The sequence below is a fragment of the Electrophorus electricus genome, chromosome 1 (assembly GCF_013358815.1).
Source record: "Electrophorus electricus isolate fEleEle1 chromosome 1, fEleEle1.pri, whole genome shotgun sequence".
Lineage (NCBI taxonomy): Eukaryota > Metazoa > Chordata > Actinopteri > Gymnotiformes > Gymnotidae > Electrophorus > Electrophorus electricus.
In genome coordinates, this window is record NC_049535.1 from 24530662 (window position 1) to 24553683 (window position 23022).

General features: G+C 45.9%; 1 protein-coding gene across 4 annotated transcripts in view; it reads left to right on the forward strand.

Annotated features, from left to right (window-relative positions):
- The window catches only part of prkar1b (protein kinase, cAMP-dependent, regulatory, type I, beta), a 60081-nt gene that overhangs the window by 1280 nt on the left and 35779 nt on the right, over positions 1-23022 (forward strand). For 2 of the 4 annotated variants that reach the window (XM_027009158.2, XM_027009159.2), the window contains exons 3-4: positions 12301-12471; positions 14108-14199. In XM_027009158.2, coding sequence (XP_026864959.1) covers positions 12301-12471; positions 14108-14199 — 263 coding nt within the window. Of the gene's footprint in view, positions 1-10412; positions 10663-10852; positions 10919-12300; positions 12472-14107; positions 14200-23022 lie in introns of those variants that run through there. The other 2 variants (XM_027009160.2, XM_027009161.2) reach the window with 2 other exon arrangements.

Below are 23022 nucleotides of genomic sequence, written 5' to 3' on the forward strand. Positions count from 1 at the left end.
TCCTCTTTGGTGCATGTTAATAACATCCATTTTTTGTTTTCTTTTTTGGATGTATTATGCTATGTGGCAAGTGGATTGGTCTACATTTAGTCCAGCTGCTTTTTCAATCAACATTTAATTGGTGCAATTGGTGGTATTTAATACTAGGTTGTGTGTCATGTTATTGGTGAAGAGACGTTAATCTTCGTTTTAAACGGTTTGTGGAAATATTAAGGCTTGTTGCATATGGCTTGCTACATAAATTGAAACTATACACATTAATACAAAATTTCAGTTCTGTGTTTAAATTTTGCAAAGAACAGAGTGACACCACCCTTTGACTCTCCACGGTTCTTATTTTTGCTGAGCTGTATTTAATGTAAGTGTTTTATATTGTGGTCTTGTAGTCAGGTATTGCTCATGGTGTGTGATGTGAAATAAAAAACAAACAGAACATTTTACACAGAATTTACATTTACAGTATTTAGCTGATGCTTTTATCCAAAGTGACTTACAGTCTTGACTGAGTACAATTTTGAGCAACTGGGGGTTAGGGTCTTGCTCAGTGGCAGCTTGGCTGTGGTGGGGCTTGAACTGGCAATCTTCTGATTTCTAATCGACTACCTTATCCTCTCAGCGGATTCTGCTACGTTATTGCATTGACAGGGGGGCTGTTTTGGGAGCCCTCATTTGGAATAAAGACACAACTGGTTAAAAGCCATAATCTGGATACATTACAGGTAAAATTTCACCAGACCTACTCATAATCATCAAGTAGGAATTGAATAATATTGGAGCATCAGCTATCATATCCTGGCTATAAATCTATGTGAGGGTTGTATGTATATTTAAACTTAATTGTTAATTTGGTTAGAACCCATTACATTGCAAATTGCAGCTGTCCATGTGTTTGGGTTAGGTTTTCACTAGTAGATGGTCTCCCATATAACGTCTGTGAATAGATTTGAAATATGTGTTTAGTAATTGTAGCTCAGGAGTGAACCACTGCCATCTTCGACTCTGCTGTACGTCAGACAAGATTAACTTGATGTGAGACAAAGAGCCCTCATGCCAAAAGCAAGTGCTGGCCAGAGACTGCTGATGGTGTAACATCCCTCACGCTGCAAGCTTATAAAACTGTTGTAGTGTTAAGTATACATATGCTTCTTGGTAGCAAGGATCTGCAGGCAAATTCATATGTGCCTTATATGTCCCAAATATATTAAGTAGCTGGAAAATTGGTTCTGAAGGAATTCCCAGTATATGTATAAGCCTGCTTTTGCTGGTTCTATGAGAAGTACCAGTAAGATGATGCGCACCAGGTGCCAAATCATGTTCAAGGGGTGTTTCTTTAACAGAGTCTTATATCACGAGAGCTTTGTGTGTGTCCCTCTGTCAGACCTCCTTGGTTCCAGAATGGTCCTACCGCATACAAGGCATTTAGGTGTTTATATCAAGAACAATGGTTGGATATTTTCAGAAGCTGCACCTTAGCTTAGTATCTATGTAATTAATGGGGGAAATATGGATTATTAGGTCTGAGATGAACTTAGAGTCTGAGATGAATTTAGGCCTTATAAAATGTGCTCAAAAAGAGAACGTGTGACTGTGTGGGATCCCTTTCTGTTTGTTCCTCAGAGACATTTCTTGCGCTCTCCCAAGGTTCACATGCACGCCATATCCATCAGAAATAAACGAACCCCTCCAAGGGTACATGCTGAGGCTAAGTCTAGGAGAGCTCCCGCCTCCTGGAGTTTTGTGATGAAGATCACACGGGAGTTAATGAAATAAGTGTGTGGGTGGTGATGTTTTTGTGGACAGATAAATAAAGCCCAGAAAAACAGTTCAGACGTACTTGGGTGGAAGTGGATAGGCCTGTATGTGGGCAGCCTGCCCGTGTGAAGCCCACGTGTGCGGAAACAAGGAGCCGGTCCCTAGGTGAGCGAGGCGACTGCCTCGCAGTCTGTGTCTCCGTATTGTCCTACCACGACATCACGCACACACGAGTGTGCACTAGGACGGTGATCTGCTGAAGATTACAAAGAAGGCAGGCTGCTGCTGTAAGTGCTGGCTACGTTGGGAGGTTTGGGTCTTGTGAAAGTCACGGGAGTGGCTGCTTTTGCCAGGGGCCTTAAAGGCCTTGACGCACGCACCACAGACAGGCTGACCTCTGCTATCACTTCTCATCAGTCGGCCTGACCAAAGCATCAGCTGTAGGCGCCGGTTTGCCTTTGATGACTTAGGGTGAAGGTAGAAGTCTTTGGAATTAGGAGGTGGGGTTGTAGTGGCATCAGATGGGGACAAATGCTGGTTTTGGGGCAACATGGGAGGGCATGTCCTCATGTTGTCCCTCACTGACAGCTGTTTCTCCGGGCTGGCCAGTGTCTCTCATCTGGAGTTATCTGATAGATCTGGTGAATACTACAGGGTTTCTTTAGATCCGTGTGAATATTTTATCAGAACCTGCTCCCTCCATTTCCCTTATTCTTCCCTTCACCCCTCTCTCTCCCAAAAGTTGCACGGGCCACGGGAGTCTGTGTGCCAAATGCATCTGTGTCCTTCACCTTCTGTGTGTTTGTGCAGAGCACGTGTGTGTTGGCAGGGCTCTCAGTAAGACCAGACAAGCATGGCACCAAATCCTCCACTGCAGTTTGTCATGGGTTTAATGCAGTTGGTAGAGTGACAGCATCAGGTCATGAGTAATGTAACAAGCTATATGTTCAGACCTCAACCCTGGGAGACCTGTGATGTGTGTAAAGACCTGGGAACATACAGGGCATGTGAAATAGCCTTGTTATATACAAGATTATACCCACAAACTTTAAAGTGTGGCTCTGGAGGTTGTTTTGTCTTCTTTGTGTTACTGAGTTGGCGGGTAAAACTCCTATAATTGTGCATTCTCAAGCCAAAAAAAACAACTAGTTGCTGTGGTTCTCTATAGCTATTGTGAAATGAAGTGTAATTTTCAACACTGTGGATGGTGAGTTTTATGAACACTTTCAGGTAAGCCTATATGTTTATTTATATTTAAAATGATTTGAAATAGTTTTGGATATTGCAAAACTCCTTATTGCTATTTCAGCATGAATATATCTGGAAATGCCAAATAAAGGCCAATACATCGATTATTATAGTTATCATTTTATCATCTTATTTACACTTAGTTGACAGAAGGCCAACAGTGTAGAAATCTGTTGGAAAACTGCAAGAAAGTGTTTTCTATGAGGGGAATTTAGGTATAAACGCTGCTCGGATAGGAGCTTTGAGCTGTTTAATTTTGGCAGTGTTTTGTCTGTGGGAGGGTTTATACTGCAGTGTTTTGTCTGTGGGAGGGTTTATACTACAGTGTTTTCCTTGGGTCTCTCATATTGGCTTTATTCTCAGTGTGTGGACTGGTGTGTACACTCTCATTTTCTCTAATTCACACACAAAGCCAGCAGCATCTTTTGGCAACAACATTTTAACTGACTGACACATTATGACAAAGTTGTTGATGTCTGCCAGTGGCTGCCATACATAGTCTGCCTGGTTTTGTTGTCTTTTACTGAGTACACTTCTTTTTTGCTCTGTTTCCCACTAACTTATTAGTGCCTTTTCAATTACACAAGTTAGAAAGTCTGAGCTGATGGGGAGATTCTGAAGCCCAGGCCTCTGTTTCTCATTTGTTCATTTTCTTTTCAATTATTATTATTAACAAATTAAGGCATTACTGAACCTACATAAATATGTGACATGACTTCCTTCCAATAAAAAAAACAAAAAACGAAATAAATAAAACACCTGCATCACTGTAATGGCGTCACCAGTTGGGCTTTATACTGAGCAGTAACGTCATGTCATGTCATGTAGTTTGTTGTTGTTGATCCACTGGAGCAAGCCGTTTAACCCTGATCACACAGAACTACATTTCTGCAAATACATTTACTCATTTGAAATGGACATATATGAAAATGACAGTCACTCTAGTACTGCCAGTCTCTACCTTTCTTCTGGCTGAACTCATTTGTTGTGTCTGGGATGTCAGGACATTTCAGTGCATCTGACCAGTGGCTGACCTACTGGGAGCTTTTGCCAGTTTAGAGTGAAGGCTTGCACAAAAATTCTGCAGAGAGAGAGAGAGAGAGAGAGAGAGAATGTGGGTACATTACGGTTTAGTCACCTTCCAGTAAATTCCTAAGCCTTTGGCAATTCATAATGAGAAGCCTGTATGTTAGGTAGTTGAGGGTAAGAGAGAGAAATAACCTGAAACCATCAGGCTGGTTGGAGTACCCTGTTTCACTTGTTTTTTTCACTTATTTCAATCCTTTTCTTTTAGATCCCTATTGTGTCTGTTTATTTGTCTCTGTCTGTTCGTGTGTCTTTCTCTGTCTGGCAGTCATGACATTTCTGTTCTATATGAATGTTATTCAGCTTTAGGGGCTGCTCAGTGTTGGTAACCTAGGAGATGGGGAGACATAGAAATCTCCTCCAGTTCTAATCAATGAAGCCTTTTCTTCTCCAGTTCTCTTGCCTCCAGCTTTGATCACTCACAGGTCTTGTGCCAAAAGACTTTGAGCCATCAGGCACATCCTATGCCCTATAGCTGAGCTGAACAATGATTAAAACAACAAAACAGCCCAGTTCTGTCTATACCAAATTGTCACCCACTCTGCCACTCGATGTCTCTCTTGTAAACACGTGACACATACATTCTCTCCCTCTCTGTCTCTCACACTTAAGCACAGACACACACACACACACACTGACTGTATGCAGCTGCTCCACATTTGACCTCATGTCAGATGCTGATGTTGTGTCTTTGACGCTCGTTATTCCAGTGAATGGAGGAGCAGTGGTTTAGTTCTGACAGCATCCTTTCATCCATCTCAGTCATGCATTTTAATAAGGTCTTTGATGATTGGTCCAAACACACCACATCCACATTGCCATCGGAATGCTCCACAGAGCAATGCTTACCAGCAAATGGACTGTGGTCTGATGGTAATGGCCTACAGGTGGCTATGGTTACTACACACACACACACACACACACACACACACATACACACACACACGCACATATATATACATACATACATTCATACATATATATGTGCGTGTGTGTGTGTGAATGAGAATCTGTCCCGTGTTTTCAGATTTTCAGTGCTTTTTTTTTTTCTGCTGACCATATTTTCCTATTTTCACATTTGTCAGCCTTACTTCAGTATTTTAGACTGAAGTCTTATGCTTTTAGCCAGAAATTCCATTCCCATTCTCAATACTGGAGAACCAGAAGAGGATGTTCTACAGCGCTACTGGCAGGTTCTGTGTATGCACAGAATGCCGTGTGATGACACGTCCCAGGACGGGCTCTGCTGGCCCGAGTGCAGCTGAAGGTCACAGCCGCACCAGTGTGTCTCTGCTCCCAGTGTGGACATAGTGAAGGACAGGAACAGGACAGTGAACTGGCGCAATGCAGTGGTGTGCACATCACACACACAAACGCACTAACCCAGAAAGGGAGGACCTGCATACACAGTGTGTAATGAGTCGATCACTCGTGTAAACTGAAAATGACTCATCATCATCATCATCATCATCATCATACAGAGTAGAACAGAGGTACAGAACACCACTGCCAACTGCCACGCCATCAATGGCAGTGGCAACTGGTGCGGGCCAGGATACTGCCAGGCAGCCCAAACCTAGACAGGAGCAACCGAGGGTCAAGGGCTTTGCTCAGGGGCCCAACAGCAGCAACTCAGCAGTGGCAGGGCTTGAACCAGCAACCTCCCAATCACAAGTCATGTACCCTAACCACTGAGCCACCATTACCCCACTGACAATGATTTTTGAGTAATTAGAGTAAAAGATTGTTGTGCATGATTTTTAAATTGTGAATCATATACAAGCTGGCATAATGTCACAGTGCTACACAGCTGGAGCTGCTTCTCAGTAGACAGCTTGAGATTGAGGAGGTAGATCCCAAGATGTGCTTTTCTTCTGTGTGTGTGTGTGTGTGTGTGTGTGTGTGCTCCTATTATCTTTGGATGACAGTATTGCACAAAAGTCTCATTTAATGAAAGCCAAAACAGAAGTATGTTCCTTTTCCTCTTTAAAAATGTGGCTCTAGCATATTCTGATATACAAATAGAATTAAGCTTAAGCATCTCAATTCAGAAAAATACTGCTGATTGGCTCTGACTAAACCCCGCCTCCAGCACTTCAGGCAACAGTCACAGACAGGCTGTTGCCTCCGCCAGAACATTAGGGGCTATAATTTCATGGCTGCGCTGGGGTAATAAAGCTACATAATGCTGCGTTTTACTAATTTCGTAGGCCGTATGCGCATTTATCGCTATTTGTTAATTTGGTAGACAGAAATAAATGCCTGTAACAAGGTGGGTGAAGCGACACCGCAGCGGCTGTGACATGGCAGATCCACAGCGGTGTTTCTGAAAACCATGTTTGTGCTGCTGCCTCCTTGGACCTGCTCTGCTCACAAAGGCAACAATCTGGCTCACTTCAAACACGTACATAAAGACGTGCCCAGTATCTCACAAAGGGATTTTGACCACAGACATCACTCCACTAAAAATATCTCCCAATTACTAGCTAAATACAACTTATTTCATAATTTTGTAAGGATAAACAATTCTATTGTGACTATTAAATATGAAGCAGACAGTTGATTTACGCATGGAAAAGTATATAGATTAAACACTTTGTCATAAATATATGAATATTTTAGTCTGTTCATAGTGAATAAGAAAAATGCCACGTATTTTGGCGAGGTGACTCTGAACACTGGTCATGACAATAGCAAGCATTTCTGTGTGGATCAGGTTGCAGCCTGTCCTCTGTGCACCATTTGGCTCTAAGCACTGTTCTGTCATGCCCAGTGGCTCCTAACCTACCACACTCGCTCCTTGCAGATTTCCCAGCATCCATCAGCCCTCCTGCTTTTGACGGCGTGACCTGTCAGTGCGATGGACGTTTCTTCGCTGTACTCCGCCCCTTCACATTGCTCCACGTCATAGGCTTTTATTTTAAGTCTCATAGGCTTTTATTTTAAGTCTCATAGGCTTTTATTTTAAGTCTCAGAGGCTTTTATTTTAAGTCTCATAGGCTTTTATTTTCTCTCATAGGCTTTTATTTTAAGTCTCATAGGCTTTTATTTTGTTTGTTTGATTTAGTTTACTTCATCCCACCCCACTCACCTCAGCCCCCCAACCTGGCTATAGCCCAGTACGTGCTCAGTGGCAGCTCCATGGGTAAATAAAGAACAAACAAATGCCTCCCTCTTCATGGTCTGCGCTCGGAGGTGAGAGTGTCCCGCTTGAAGCTCTGCGGGCCAGCGGTCTGCGCGACCGCCATCCGGGGCAGGCAGCCCGGGGCCATGCTTTGATGTGCCTGAATGTAATCGCCAGGCCTCTGGCCTGAAGCTGCAGGCACGTGACCACTCTGGGCAGAATGGTAGGCGAGGCTGCGGGCTCTCGGAGGGTCACGTCACCACGGAGACGTTAGTGCGCACGTGTGGGAGAATATGGTATGAACAGTGGATGCCACATGCCGCAGGCTCGTCTAATACTCCTCACTGTGTTTGCAAACCACATTCGTAGCCTGAATAGTGGCAGCCTGAGGGATGGCATTTGGGACAGTTTTGTAAGGTGACTGGATTTTGTGAAACGTGACACAACTCTATGGCAGCGGAACACTTAGCGTTCTGCTGCGATACTCAAAATAGTGTGCTTGCTTAATAATGGCTCTGTAAAGCCCCATTAGCTATGATGGTTATCTTTAAAGATCACAGACTGTGAGTTCAGCAGCTGAAAATCCCACAATGACCATGGCCATCTCAGCAGGAACGTGAGCCAGGCCAGCATGGAGTCTCACAGCTGCACACACTCAATGCAGCACCCACACGTGCCTTTAATATGCCATCTTACACAAGTCTGCCTATCAAACACATGGGAGCTTTAAGAGAATGTCATTTTACACACAGGTGCACGCATGCACACACACAAACACACACAATACTTACTCCTTAAACATATATTTGCAGACAATGATTATGTTATGTAATCTGTGGCCTGTTTGTGTGAGAGATCAGATTCCATTTTTGTTCCATGTATGTTTGCCTTTGTGAGTGTGTGTGTTTTTTATGTACATTTCCAGGACTGAAATGCCCACAGAACATTAGTGGTGATGTACCTTGTCAGGACCATTTTACTGGCACTTTTTACAAAATTTCATTGTCAAGAACATTGCTTTTGGTTACTGAAGTGTGCATGTGTGCATGCGTGTGCGTGTGTGTGCGCACATGTGTGCGTGTGTGGGTGTGTGCGTGCGTGTGCGTGTGTGTGTGTGTGTGTGTGTGTGTGTGTGTGTGTGTGTGTGTGTGTGTGTGTGTGTGCCCTAACGTTAAAAGCACAGCTCTGAATCATTGAGGCATGGACTCCACAAGGCATTTGAAAGTGTCCTGTGATATCTGGCATCAAGACATTAGCAGCAGATGCTGTAAGTCCTGTAGTTTTCGAGGAGGGATTGAGCTGTTTTTGCAGCATGTCCCAGAGATGCTTGATCACATTGAGAACTGGAGAACTTGGAGGCCAAGTCAACACTTTCAACTGTGTCATGTTCCTGAAGAATTTCTGTAGTGTGGCGAGGCACATTATCCCGCTGGAGGAGACCTTTGCCGTTAGGAAATACTGTCACCATGATAACTTGATCTGCAACAATGTTTAAGTAGATGGTACATGTTAAAATATCATCCACATGAATGGCAGGTTTCCCAGCAGTACATTAATCAGAGCATCACATTGCCTCCATTAGCTTGTTTTCTTGCCATCGTGCATCCTGGTACCATCCACAAAATGTAAATAAAAACTTCATTCCTCAGTCCAGGCCACCTTCTCCATCACTCTGTGTGTGTGTGTGTGTGTGTGTGTGTGTGTGTGTGTGTGTGTGTGTGTGTGTGTGTGTGTGTGTGTGTGTGACACAGAGAGAGGGAGAAAGAAGGAGTGTGTAAGAATGATTCAAGTCTCTAGCAGTGATTCTTTAAGTTAAATGTATGTGCAAATCTGCCTACTTTTACCTGCAACACACACACTCTCAGTTACCTGAACAAGAATTATACACAACTGACACACACAAATGCTCTCGCGCCTTTGAAATGTTGCCCTAAAGACTTGAGGAGGACTTCCTAGAAAATAAACACAAATGGTGCATGAACATGTCACTTCCAACAGGAACTTGATACTTCATCTCTCCCACAAATACACACACACACACACACACACACAAATACCTCATTGTGATGGTGGTCCTTTCTGTCTCTCTCTCGCTCTCCCTCTCCCCGTTTAGGCCTGTCCCTTGGGGCGTGATGGCTTAGTGACACAGCCACGGGGTTAGAGGTTGACATGTGGACATGTGTGGACAGTGTTGAGGGGTGCGCTCAACAGGCAGGGTGTGTGTGGCTGTGTGTGTGGTAAAGTCCAAATGGTATTTTGAGGCCATGAGAGAGCAGCCTGTTAGGATGGAGTTGCATGTTTTGAGTTGCTCTGTGGGTAGTGGGGTATGATGTGCTTATTTAGACGTTGATTGACAGATTTGAGTGGCAGGCATCTCCGAGCAGGCATCTCTGACTGTTTCCATGACTACCACTCCTACTCAGGCAGAGTCCAGTCTACCCCCCCAACCCCCTTTGCTGAATCGTGTCAGAGTATGTGCATTTGGATTAGTCACATAACACAAAGCTACATTTCTGATTGGCTGGGCTGCTTGTCAGGCATAAATAGTCCCAAAAGGCCCACAATGTTTTAGATTAATGGACAATGAAAACAAGATGCAGTATGATATGCTGTCAGTCAGACAGGAGAAGAGAGAGGTCGCTGATGTCTGTAATGGCCGCAGCAGAACAGATGTAAACAAAAAGAGGCTATATAGAATCAGATCTCTACTCAGACTCTAAGGCCAGATTCAAGACAAGTCTGATATACAGAACGGTCTTTATTCTTCTTCCGTCAGAGAGAGCAGAGAAAGCGAAGAATTAGGGTAAGATAAAGAGAGAATGGTTATGTGCTGTGTGTGTGTGTGTGTGTGTGTGTGTGTAGGAAAATGTCATATGGAAATATGGTTGGACTGATGAATGGAGTTGCAGTGTTAGTGTAGAAATGCCATTAATGTAGCAGTCTCAGTACTCTCGGAGGCCTGCTTGGTGTGTGTGTGTTGCAGATCGTCATACGTGTGATGGTATTTGCGTAAGTGCTGAAATCACTTCCTGCCTGTGCCCTCCAATACAAGAGATGTTGAGATATCCAGTTGTCATGACAACGGAAGAAACAAAAAGAGGCTGTGCTTTCGGGTGCTGGTCCAATGAAAGTGCACAAGCAAGAGAGGGAGAGCGAGAGAGCGAGAGAGAGAGGAGAGTCAGTCCCCAGTTCTCTCTAAAAGGGAGAACAGGAGAGCGTTCTGGAATCTTTATATTCTCTGCATCCATCCATCCATCCATCCTTTCTCTCTCTTCAGTCTGCCTTACACACTCATATCTCTCTGACACGCATCTTCTGCTCACACACACACACACACACACACACACACACACACACACACACACACACAGGTCTATATACCAGGCCATGAAACTTTGGTGTAACGTCAGCACGGATCTTTGCTTTTTCTAATGAAGCTGGCGCTGATGCGGGTGAGTGCTTGTGTGTGTGTGTGTGTGTATGGAACAGTAAATTGTTGATGTTTATGACACGGTTGGTCTTTGCAGTACTGAGGTTGCATAGAGTTGCAATATGTAAATGTTCCCAAATCTAACAAATCACAAATAAACAACCAAACGCTGTTGTGAGCTGTAACAGTTCTGCCAATCTCACATGTTCCAGATGTTGTGGATGTTTCACTGAATTATGGTGCTCACATGATCGAACAACACTGTTGAAATAATGCAGGTTGGACTTTTTACTATGTCTGTATATGTATGTGTTTTAATATAATACTAATCATATAGCAGTCGCAATCGGCACATTGCAATGTTGTATAGCATATGTTATATATTATTGTTCAGCCTGTATGTGTGTGTGTGTGTGTGTGTGTGTGTGTGTGTGTGTGTATGTGTATGTGTGTATGTGTGTGTGTGTGTGTGTGTGTGTGTGTGTGTATGTGTATGTATGTGTGTGTGTGTGTGTGTGTGTGTGTGTGTGTGTGAGGGCGAGGGCGAGGGGCTGGGCATCTGCCTTTACAGTGCGTGCAGTACTGATGTGGTGGTCTCCCAGGCTGTTGTCTTTCTCTCCAGCTCCTGAGGGTTGGTAAGAGCTTTCCAAGCACTTGGTGCTGAGCATAATTTTACACAGAAGACTAAACTCCGAAGCGCATGAGGGAAATGTGTGAGAAGAATGTAAACACGGAAAGAAGGCATTCTGCTGTTCAGTGTTGTATAGGTTACCTTTACCCAGGAGAGGGAGAGAAAGACAGAGTGGCCATATGAGAGTAACATGATAATGAGAAAGTGCTGAGCATTGTATTTGTATGCCTGCTCTGTGTGTGTGGGTGTGTGCTTGAGTGTGTGCATGTGTGTGTGTGCATCCATTTTGCATTCCCACTGGCTTTATTCCATTAGGGAATGACTCTGCAGTATGTGTGCGTGTGTGTGTGTAGGTGTGTCTGTGTGTGTGCGTGTGCATGTGTTAGGTCAGACACATCCGTAAAAAATTGTTGCTGCATGCACATTTGTATTTAGCTTGCAGTGAGACAGATTAGGGGTTTGAGTTTAACCTTGACCTTACTGCATACAAATTACTTGAAGATGCAGATTGCGCTGTGATGTTGAGAAAGTGTGTGTGTGTGTGTGAGAGAGAGAGAGAGAGAGAGTGGGAGAGAGAGAGAGAGAGTTCTGTTGTAGTCCTGTGGCTAGCTAGCTCTATCTTTTATACAGTGGTACATAGTGTCCCTGTCCCTCTGCTAGCTTACCACCACTACAGCTGCAGCTCAACACAAACACATGTGGTTCTGAACACCTGCACATGCATTCAGGTTGGGCCAAGCCCCCAGCGGATGTTTCACCCCATCAGAGATGCACTCGCTTCGTTGTCAATAGTGAGGCCGATGAATTATTCAACGTAATGAATTACGCGCGATTTCAAAACTAAACAACTAATCATGCACATGCTAGTTTTATGTTGCAGAACTATGGCTGCAGTACATAATTAGTCAGTTAACTTAATTAACTTTATAATTCTGTTATTGATTTTGCTGTTAATGTGATGAAAAATGAAAATGTAGGTATTTGAAAGATAATTTCTCTCTCTCTCTCTCTCTCTCTCTCTCTCTGCAGGAGGAATGTAAGCAGATCCTGGCCCGACAGAAGTCCAACTCCCAGTCCGATTCTCATGATGATGAGGTCTCTCCTCCTCCGCCCAACCCGGTGGTGAAGGCTCGCCGGCGGAGAGGTGGGGTCAGCGCTGAGGTCTACACCGAGGAAGATGCAGTCAGCTACGTCAGGAAGGTAGAAAGGGCACGTGCGCGCACACACATTCTTCTGCAAGTAGGAACGTTTCTGATGTGAGAGTGAGCTTTGTCCACATTTTACCCACTGTCTTGTAAATAGATGGCCCCCTGATTAGAGGCCTAGGGCACCTCAGTGTGCTCGTTTTTGTTTGGTTCCTGCTCTTGGCCCACCTGGGTCGTGCAGCCTGGAGTCTGCAGCGCTCACTTGCATTTAAGGATGTTGAAAGCTTGAACAGAATGAGAATGTTGAAGTGCTTGGATAACTATGAGGGCCAGGGGAAGATCCTGTACAACTCTAGTCTTTTTTTCAAAGAAGAGTAGTGCAGAGAGCTACACTAAAATAGGTTTGGGTAAATTTAAAAGGTTGGTTCAAGGACCGCATCTGCGTGGACATTATGGGGCTGTTCCACTGATCACTAATTAGTGGATTACCTCTTCTCTTCTGTTTCTCTTTTGTTATTTCATGTGAACACTGAGCTAGGATAAAAGACGAGGCAACGAATAGGCTTGGGATGCAACGTTCCTTCAGTCATTCATTTCTTCTTTGAGCCCATCTCTCTCTCTCTCTCACCTTACTCTCTCACGTGCTGTCTCTTTGTCTCTCTTCATCTCTCTGACTCTCGCGCTCTCTCGCTCTCTCTCTCTTTCTTTATCTTGATCCCTCTCTTGTCTGAGCTCCCTGCCTCTCCTTTTCCCTCCATGTCTGTCTCCGTCATGCTGCTCGTTTGAACACGATTAGCACGGCAGGGCCGTAATTACAGGCTAACGACCTGAAGACCGCAGCACATCGGTGGCTCGGGACCGGAGGAGTGGTGGAGCCTGACCCACAACTTCCGCTCAGTCGTGCGGGGTCAGGTCCCTAGCAGCATCATTCAGTCTCTCTGGCTCTCTGTCTCTCTCTCACACACACGCGCACACACACACACACACACACGCACAAATATACATACATACATACATACATACAAGATTTTTCTGTTCTTTCTGTTGTTCTGTTCTCTCTGTTGATTTCTTCAAACTTACATTTGTGTCCAAATGGCTCTTTTAAGCCCAGGTCATCTGTTAACCTCTGTGCCATCATGACCTTAAACCTAAAACTAACATTAACCTTAGAAGCTTTCAATTAAAATTTTTATTAAAAAAAAAAAAAAAAAAAGGCATTTTACAGTCTCCATTACTGAAGTAAAACAAAAAAGCCCAGAATCAACAGTAAAGCCGCGTGATTCAGGCTGAATGCTGACGGCTGATTATGAATCAGAAATGATGATGCTGCTCGTGGAGGTTTAAAGGGCGGATCCTAATCGTAGACGGTGATGGAAGGAACTTTGAGAGCGTTTGAGTGCGTTTGAGTCCATTTCGAAGGCGTCAGCTATGCGGGAGACACTTTTGCGGTCCGAGGCGAGGAGATGCAGGGCCTAGTCCACCTCACCGCCAGCCTGCGCGCAGGTCTGAGCGGCGGCTGCGCTGTCACGCCACTGAGGCTTGCTCCTGTCTGCGTTAAACCAGTTGACAACCCTGAAGATGGGCAAGGAGCCCACTGCTGTGTTCTGTTTGGGACGGTTAACGTGTACTTTTGGAGGTTTGGGACGCCTGCCGCAGACGTGTACGTTTTTGCCCTGTTTGCTTGTGTGCAGGTTATCCCAAAGGACTACAAGACGATGACGGCTTTGGCCAGGGCCATTTCTAAGAACGTGCTCTTTGCCCATCTGGACGACAACGAGAGGAGGTAAAGAGCAAACTACCCTGCTTTAAGTTGTGTACAGTGTATTTCTGAAGCATGAAATGTACGCTGCATCTCCTGGCCATCGCGAGACGATGATGTCCAACTGTGTGATAATTTTGAAAATGCTTGTGGGAGTGTGTGTTTGTGTGGGTGTGAGGCTGTGTGTTTGTGAGGTTGTGTTTGTGTGCATGTGAGGGTGTGTGTTTGTGAGGGTGTGTATTTGTGTGTGTGTGTGTGTGGGTGTGAGGCTGTGGGTGTGAGGCTGTGTGTTTGTGAGGGTGTGTGTGTGTGCATGTGAGGGTGTGTGTTTGTGAGGGTGTGTATTTGTGTGGGTGTGAGGCTGTGTGTTTGTGTGGGTGTGAGGCTGTGTGGGTGTAAAGGTGTGTTTGTGTGGGTGTGAAGCTGTGTGTGTGTGTCTGTGAGGGTGTGTGTGTGTGTGTGTTTGTGGGTATGAGGGTGTGTGTCTGTGTGGGTATGAGGGGGTGTGTCTGTGGGTATGAGGGTGTGTGTCTGTGTGGGTATAAGGGTGTGTGTCTGTGTGGGTATGAGGGTGTGTGTCTGTGTGCGTATGAGGGTGTGTGTCTGTGTGGGTGTGTGGGTGTGAGGCTGTGTGGGTGTAAAGGTGTGTTTGTGTGGGTGTGAAGCTGTGTGTGTGTGTGTGTGTTTGTGGGTGTGAAGCTGTGTGTGTGTGTCTGTGAGGGTGTGTGTGTGTGTGTTTGTGGGTATGAGGGTGTGTGTCTGTGTGGGTATGAGGGGGTGTGTCTGTGTGGGTATGAGGGGGTGTGTCTGTGGGTATGAGGGTGTGTGTCTGTGTGGGTATGAGGGTGTGTGTCTGTGTGGGTATGAGGGTGTGTGTCTGTGTGCGTATGAGGGTGTGAGGCTGTGTGGGTGTGTGGGTATGAGGCTGTGTGGGTGTGTGGGTATGAGGGTGTGTGTCTGTGGGTATGAGGCTGTGTGGGTGTGAGGGTTTGTTTGTGTGGGTGTGAGGCTGTGTGTTGGTGTGGCTGTGAGGGGGTGTGTTTGTGAGGGTGAGGGGGTGTGTTTGTGTGGGTGTGTTTGTGTGGGTGTGCGTGTGAGGCTGTGTTTGTGTGTGTGTGTGTGAGGGTGTGTTTGTGTGTGTCAGGGGGTGTGTGAGTGGGTGTGAGGGTGTGGGTGTGTGTTTGTGTGAGTGTGGGTGTGTGTTGGTGTGGCTGTGAGGGTGTGTTTGTGTGTGTGTGCGCGTGAGGGTGTGTTTGTGTGTGTGTGAGGGGGTGTGTTTGAGTGGGTGTGCGTGTGAGGGGGTGTGTTTGAGTGGGTGTGAGGGTGTGTGTGTGTGTGTGTGTGTGTGTGAGGGTGTGTTTGTGTGTGTGTGAGGGTATGTGTTTGAGTGGGTGTGAGGGTGAGGGTGTGTGTGTGAGGGTGTGTGTGTGTGAGGGGTGTGTTTGAGTGGGTGTGAGGGTGTGTGTGTGTGAGGGTGTGTGTGTGTGAGGGGGTGTGTTTGAGTTGGTGTGAGGGTGTGTTTGTGTGTGTGTGTGTGTGTGTGTGAGGGTGTGTTTGTATGTGTGTGAGGGGGTGTGGGTGTGTGTGTGTGTGTGTGAGGGGGTGTGTTTGAGTGGGTGTGAGGGTGTGTGAGTGTGGGTGTGTGAGGGTGTATGTGTGTGAGGGGGTGTGTTTGAGTGGGTGTGAGGGTGAGGGTGTGTGTGTGGGGGGGGTGTTTGTGTGTGTGTGAGGGGGTGTGTTTGAGTGGGTGTAAGGGTGTGGGTGTGGGGGGGGTGTTTGTGTGTGTGTGAGGGGGTGTGTTTGAGTGGGTGTGAGGGTGTGGGTGTGTGTGTGAGGGGGTGTGTTTGAGTGGGTGTGAGGGTGAGGGTGTGTGTGTGTGAGGGGGTGTGTTTGAGTGGGTGTGAGGGTGTGTGTGTGTGTGGTGGGGGTGTGTTTGAGTGGGTGTGAGAGTGTGTGTGTGTGTGTGTGTGTGTGAGTGGGTGTGTTTGAGTGGGTGTGAGGGTGAGGGTGTGTGTGTGTGGGGGGTGTGTTTGAGTGGGTGTGAGGGTGTGTGTGTGTGTGTGTGAGGGGGTGTTTGAGTGGGTGTGAGGGTGAGGGTGTGTGTGTGTGAGGGGGTGTGTTTGAGTGGGTGTGAGGGTGTGTGTGTGTGGGGGGGTGTGTTTGAGTGGGTGTGAGGGTGTGTGTGAGTGTGTGTGAGGGGGTGTGTTTGAGTGGGTGTGAGGGTGAGGGTGTGTGTGTGTGTGTGGGGGGTGTGTTTGAGTGGGTGTGAGGGTGTGTTTGTGTGTGTGTTAGGGGGTGTGTGTGTGTGAGGGTGTGGGTGTGTGTGTGTGAGGGGGTGTTTGAGTGGGTGTGATGGTGAGGGTGTGTGTGTGTGAGGGGGTGTGTTTGAGTGGGTGTGAGGGTGTGTGTGTGGGGGGGGTGTGTTTGAGTGGGTGTGAGAGTGTGTGTGTGTGTGTGTGTGAGGGGGTGTGTTTGAGTGGGTGTGAGGGTGAGGGTGTGTGTGTGTGGGGGTGTGTTTGAGTGGGTGTGAGGGTGTGTGTGTGTGTGTGTGAGGGGGTGTTTGAGTGGGTGTGAGGGTGTGTGTGTGGGGGGGGTGTGTTTGAGTGGGTGTGAGGGTGTGTTTGTGTGTGTGTGAGGGGGTGTGTGTGTGTGTGTGTGAGGGTGTGGGTGTGTGTGTGTGTGAGGGGGTGTGTTTGAGTGGGTGTGAGGGTGTGTTTGTGTGTGTGTGAGGGGGTGTGTGTGTGTGTGTGTGAGGGTGTGGGTGTGTGTGTGTGTGTGTGTGTGAGTGTGGGTGCGTGCTGCGGTGGGGGTTGGAAAGCGGGCGGATGGGCATAGGGGGCGGAGGGGAGTGGGGGGGGGCTTGAGTTTTCTCTGTATACACTTTGTTTCCCTCCATCACCATGGCAGCATAAAAAGAAGAAAAGCGGGCATTGTATATGGCATGGGTGGAAAGCGTGTTTTGGGTGGAGGAGGAATCATATTACTCAGATCACTTTGATTTGCTACGGCCTTTCCAGCCTCTGTTTGAGTCGGGGGAGATGTCACAAACACGGAACGGCTGAAACGGCTGAAGCCGAGGAGCCCCCGTTGGCTTCACCCGGTGAAAGCCGCGCGGGACGGTGGGAACCTGGCTCAGGTGGTGGTGGTGGTGGGTGGAGTAGGGTTTCACTGCTGCAGAGAATCCATTATCGCCACACAGGCACCATGAAGGAGAAGAAAGCCCTCTGCTTTCCGCTTTTAAGCCCTCCGAGAGAACATCCACGACACCCAAAACACTGGAGTCTCCTCCAGCCCCAATCTTATCCTGCCTTCTGTCAGCTGTCCATTCATCACACCCCACACCTCTCACATGCTCCTGAGTGACTTGCCATTTGGCTGCGTGTGTTTATCATTTTATAAAGTCATGATGTGCCTGTAAATGCCTTTTTTATGCTCTGGTATATCTTGAATAATCTACGCGGTAATGATTAGATGGGCCTCTGACTATTGTACGTTAGCTGTAACATGAAGTTAAGACAAGTTTCTTTTATGTTTTCGCCAGAAAAGGGATTTTTGTTGTTCGAGTTAGCTGGAATATTTCTCTTGTTGCCATGGTTACAGCTCCCCAGTCATTGGCAACTGACCCACACAATGTCAAATTATCACGTACGTGCGTGTGGTCGTGTCCAAGTGTCAGTTCTGCTCCGACGTGGCTGGGCTGTGGCTGATTTTTATGGAGTGTGACTTCACAGTGATTGCTAAATGAAAGGAGACCGTCATCATGCTGAGATGACATATCATCAGTAAGGCTCGGCTTGGACGATGCAAAGCTTGCCACTGATAGCAGTTTGCCTGCTTCTGAACTGTCATGTTGCAGCCAAGTGTTGGCTAACGGTGTTGGCGTGTCTCTGGGTGACCGCCGGCTGCTGTGTCACCGCTGCTGACTGACGGAGGTCATTCATACTTTGTCAGTTGGCCTGGAAGTGAATACCTTCCATAAACATCCTTACACGAGTGGAATCTGATGAATTCTCTGGCATTCCCTGGCCTTTACTGCTAGCGTCCAGTTGGCTTCCGTAACTTTTGTGACAGTTACGCCACTTTATTTACCACTATACCAGCAACATGTCCATGTCAGCATCCCATTCATTCCTGAATGAGGCCAGTCATGATCGATAGCGACCTAAGGGAACAGTGCATGATATAATCTCCTTGGCTATAATTGATTAGCCAGCAGTTTAACAATCACTGAACATTTTCAATGACTTCAGGGCATGAGATGAAAACGAATGACTGATGTCAGAGAGAAAGACCTGGGTCTGTGACTTTGCTGGAATGTCTGTCTGTCGTGGTAGCCATGAGCACCACAGGCTAAAGGTTTAAATCACATACTTGGGTTTGTTGGTTGTTACATGGCCTGTCCTGATTGCTTTTTATGCAAGGTAGGAGAATTTACAGCCTGTCAGTGCCAATTTCCTGTCATGTGCAGCTGAGATTTGTTCGACTGTATCTCTTGTAGTCTGTAAAGCTTCTACTAGCTTTACAAATGCAGTAGTTGACTCTAGAACAGTTGCTTTATGTAACTGATGGAAGGGGTATGCAGATTAGGCTCTGATAAGTTAAAGATGTCTCCTTTCAGAGTGAGACCCATAACTGTGTGGTGTATTGTGTATTGTGACTAGTGTTCCAACAATATGGACCTTGTGTAGTGTTTTATGAACACTACACAAAACAGCCAGTGCAATACCACACAATTTAGCTGAACTTCATATGAATTGCAAACTATAGTATACTTCTGTCCCCTCTCGTTTTAACTGGCACAGGCCCTGCTTGGTCTGATCATACCTCAGTGATGGTGACTGTCACGGAACGCTCTCCTCCCACGAGTCCCGTTTGGCCCGCCACGTGCAGTGGCAGGGTCTTGTTTGTTTATCGTGTTTGTAACCACGCCTGCACACACCTGCACCTGGTTTAGTCTCATTATGTCTATGTATTTAAACCCAGGCTGGTGTGTGCAGTATTGTCATCATTGTTCATGTTCGTGTTGTTTAAGTACTTAATCACGGCGTTTAGGTTAAACGTGTTCATGTTCGTTTTCACTATGTTCGTGTTCATCGAGTATGTTAAATGTGAGTGCCGTTGTCTTCCGTCTTTATCAATAAAAGTCTGTCTACTTCGACAGCGTCTGTGTGCCCTGCTCCTCGCCCCGCGGCATTTGGGCCGTTACAGCGATAAACAGCTCTTTATTACAAATCCTACTCTGCTCGGTGCCTCAGCTTTCATTGTGTACCAGCTCCTAGGCCTGCCACAGACATGTGGCTCTGATGTGACTCATGGCTTGGTGCATTTCTGTCTTTTGGGTGGAAGCAAATTAACTGTCTCCTTTTCAGAGCAAAATGATGGTGGCTAAGGTGCCAAAAGGCTAGAAACCAGCATACTTATTACAGACTCTTCACTATACACATGACGGTGCCTTTGACAGCTCCAACAGAAGTTACTCCCATATTAAGGTCTTTAATGCTTAATTTAGGTATGTTTTAAGTGTTTGTGCCAAACAGCTGATCTGTCATTTGATACTCACTACGTCATGTTTCAGCAAAGGCGTTTAATCATGTAGGCTAAATCGGCTATTTGTTGCATAAACACATTGATCAAAACCCTCAGGTTAGTGTAAAACCAGCTTAAAACATTTTTAGCCATATAGTGGGAGTATTTTTATTACTCTTTAACTATCTTGAACCTCTTCACTTTATGTAGGCCTTAAAATACTCTAATGGATTTTTCAAATGCTTCTAAAGATCCTAACATTGGGTAACCTATGCGGCTACGTTCTGCATGTGGTAAACTAAATGCTATTACTAGTGTCTCCTAATGTAGAAATGTAGAAATTATCCTTAGGAACTTTAGCATTCATTCCCTCATTACATTCCACAATGCACCTAAGCTTTGTATATTTAAGTTATTCGTGTGTGCAAATCTTGTTTGCAAAGCAAGTAGTGAACAAGTAGTGTTTCAATAGTCACAAATTTCCATCCTTTCTATGTGTATTTTACACTATTATATCTATATTTGAATGGTGGAATAACAGAAATTGTTAATTGCAATTGTCTGATACTGCTCAGGCCAGTATTGTGATAATAAAGCCTGGAGGAGCAATTGTGGCGTTTTATTTGACCCTTTGCTCACCTCTGAGTCTCATGTCATTCAGTCACTAAAACAACATTCTTCCACCTTACTACCATTGCTGGAATACACCCTGTGTTTGCTGAGAACGGTGCAGAGGCACAGACTCGTGCCTTTATCACTTCTTTGATCACTCTAACTCCCTATATATGGGTCTCCCATAAAACCCCTAATTGGCTTCGGTTTATTCAAGACTCCGCTGAAAGCATTGTAAGCGAGCATTAAGCAGCATGTCTTCTGCCTGCTACACTACCAGCACTTATTCAATGCAAAAATCCCTTTTCTTAGCACATTTAAGCACTGACATGGTCTAGCCCCTACTTGTTTGGTTCTGTTGCTCCACCCTCACAGTTCCTCCACCCTCACAGCGCTCTGGCACGGAGCTGCTCTCCATCCCTCAGGCTAGGTGGTCTACCTTCCTGTCAGCCTCATCTCCTTGTGTCTGCTCTGTGCATGTTTTGGTTTCTTAGCTGCAGGGTCCTTTGGTTAATTGATGGGCTCACGTTTTGTTTTTTTGCTGCTTTGCTTTGCTCGTCTGGTTTATCGTTTTGACCGTGTCAATTTATTGGCTGTGACTTTTTTTTTTTTTTCTAAATAAAAACATTTCAAATGAAATTTGCCAGAGTGACACCATGTCAAATTTATAGTGCCGGAGTTTTATAAATGGCATGATTTAAGTTCATTTAATTGCGCATCATATTTTCAGCGTTCTGCATCCTTTGTTATGCGAATGCCATGCAAGTAATGTGGCAATATGGCATGGCAAAAGGAGGTTTTGTTAACTAGTCCTGGGCTGGATTTTCAGATGTATATCCTAGCCCAGTATATGCGACTGCAGTGGTAACCTGGGCTGCAGCTGGCGGGCACCCCACACCCCTCCAACGTCCTGGTAGGTACCCCAAACCCCTTGACTGGTGCTGGAACCTCTCTAAACCCTCCTGCCGTTGGCTGTGGCCTTGGCAGGCAGTGCCATGTGAAGGAACAGCTCTACTCGTTACTCACTCGACAGTTATGTTAGCTGAACGCCTGCGATTTGTTCCTCCCATTATCACTTTATTATGTTATCGTCTGTTTTGGTAATCAGGAGGGGCTGAACTCCCTCACAGGGAGTGTGCATGTTTGTCCCACATGGTTCAGTCTCTCCTGAACTGTTTCCCAACCATCTCTCTCTCTCTCCACCATCCCTGCCAAGGTTGTAGCTTCAGCAATTGCTCAGGATTGTTTCTTTAGGTCCAAGTCTTGGGTCTGAATACCCGGACCTTCTACTGGATTTCATATGAGAACAAACAGGTTTCCCGGCTGGAAAAAAAAATAACAAAAAAAACGAAAGATTAGGATTCGGAAATATGCGGAAATGGAAAATATGCGGTCTGCCATCGCATGCCTCCTGCACATGTCCGACCACAGCCGTGCACTGTGGGAGCGTGTGACCTGCTTCTCATCTTTGATCCTGTGAGGTTCTCATTGTGACGTGTGGGCGTGTGTGTGAGCACTCGGGCATGTGACTCTGTGTGTGTCATCATTACAATATGTACTGATGTGCCTGTACGTAAACTGTCCCTAATAAACAGGCCTGTGGTACTGTGCATACGCAGACCCAGGTGCCAGGGTTCACTCCTCCTCGGACATACTGATATCTGGAGCTCCACCCTACACCTCTAATCTGGGTGCACACCTCGAGCCCTGTCTGCCCAGGCATCCTCTGCAGTGCCGCCTTCCTGTTCACCCAGTCCCACTGGCTAACTTCCCAGCATTCTGTCTGGGCTGTCTGAGCCCTGATGCGCTTCCATTTTAGTGGTGTAATGCTGATATAATGGTATCATGTAGTACTGTGGTTACCTTTTACTTACAATAGGTACATAATTTAATGAAACAGCATTAAATGGAGTGAGAGGAGGGTGTGTGAGATGAATGTGGACTGCACTGGAGCATGCTGGGAGACTGGGAGAGCGAACCCGAGTGTTACACGGAAAAGGACTTACATTGAAATAATCTGGCTGTTGATGTCATGTTTGCCATCCTTATGTGAGGCTGCTGATGTGGTACTGTGGTAAACATGCAGCATGAGCTCATGATTTGGCATGCAACTTATGAACAGTACTGATACAGATGTCAAACACGTGCGCGCACACACACACACACACACACACACATTTGCATGGCGGTCATCTAACACCTGTGATATTACAGGTGGCTTGGCGCTGAGCCCAGTATTGCATTTAGCACACCTGCTCTAACTCTGTTATCACTGCTTCCAAACCATTAGCTAATTGCTTTTTTTTCATGGTGATTTTTTTTTTCTCACTATTTTCCTTTAGTGAATTGGGCTAGATATGGTGATATCAGATAAGGAATATATAGAGCATATGAGATATGGGAAAGGGGGCAGGAGAAAGTTTGGTTTGGTTTGCTTGTGCAAGCAAGTAGACCAGATTTACATCTCTCTAGCTGAGATTAGGGTCCTTTTGATGAACTATAGTGGAGTTATCTGCTGTCCAAACAGAAGCCTGTGTCCCTGTGTTAGCACAGTGGCTATCTGATTTCCTGCTGATCTGATATGATCTGATATCCAGCTATCATTAGAAGAAAGATTTCCTTGCACCTGAAGAAACAGTCGCAGGAATAGGGCTGACCTCTAAAATTCACTCTCTCATTCTTTCAAACAAGTGTATATATGTGTGTGTG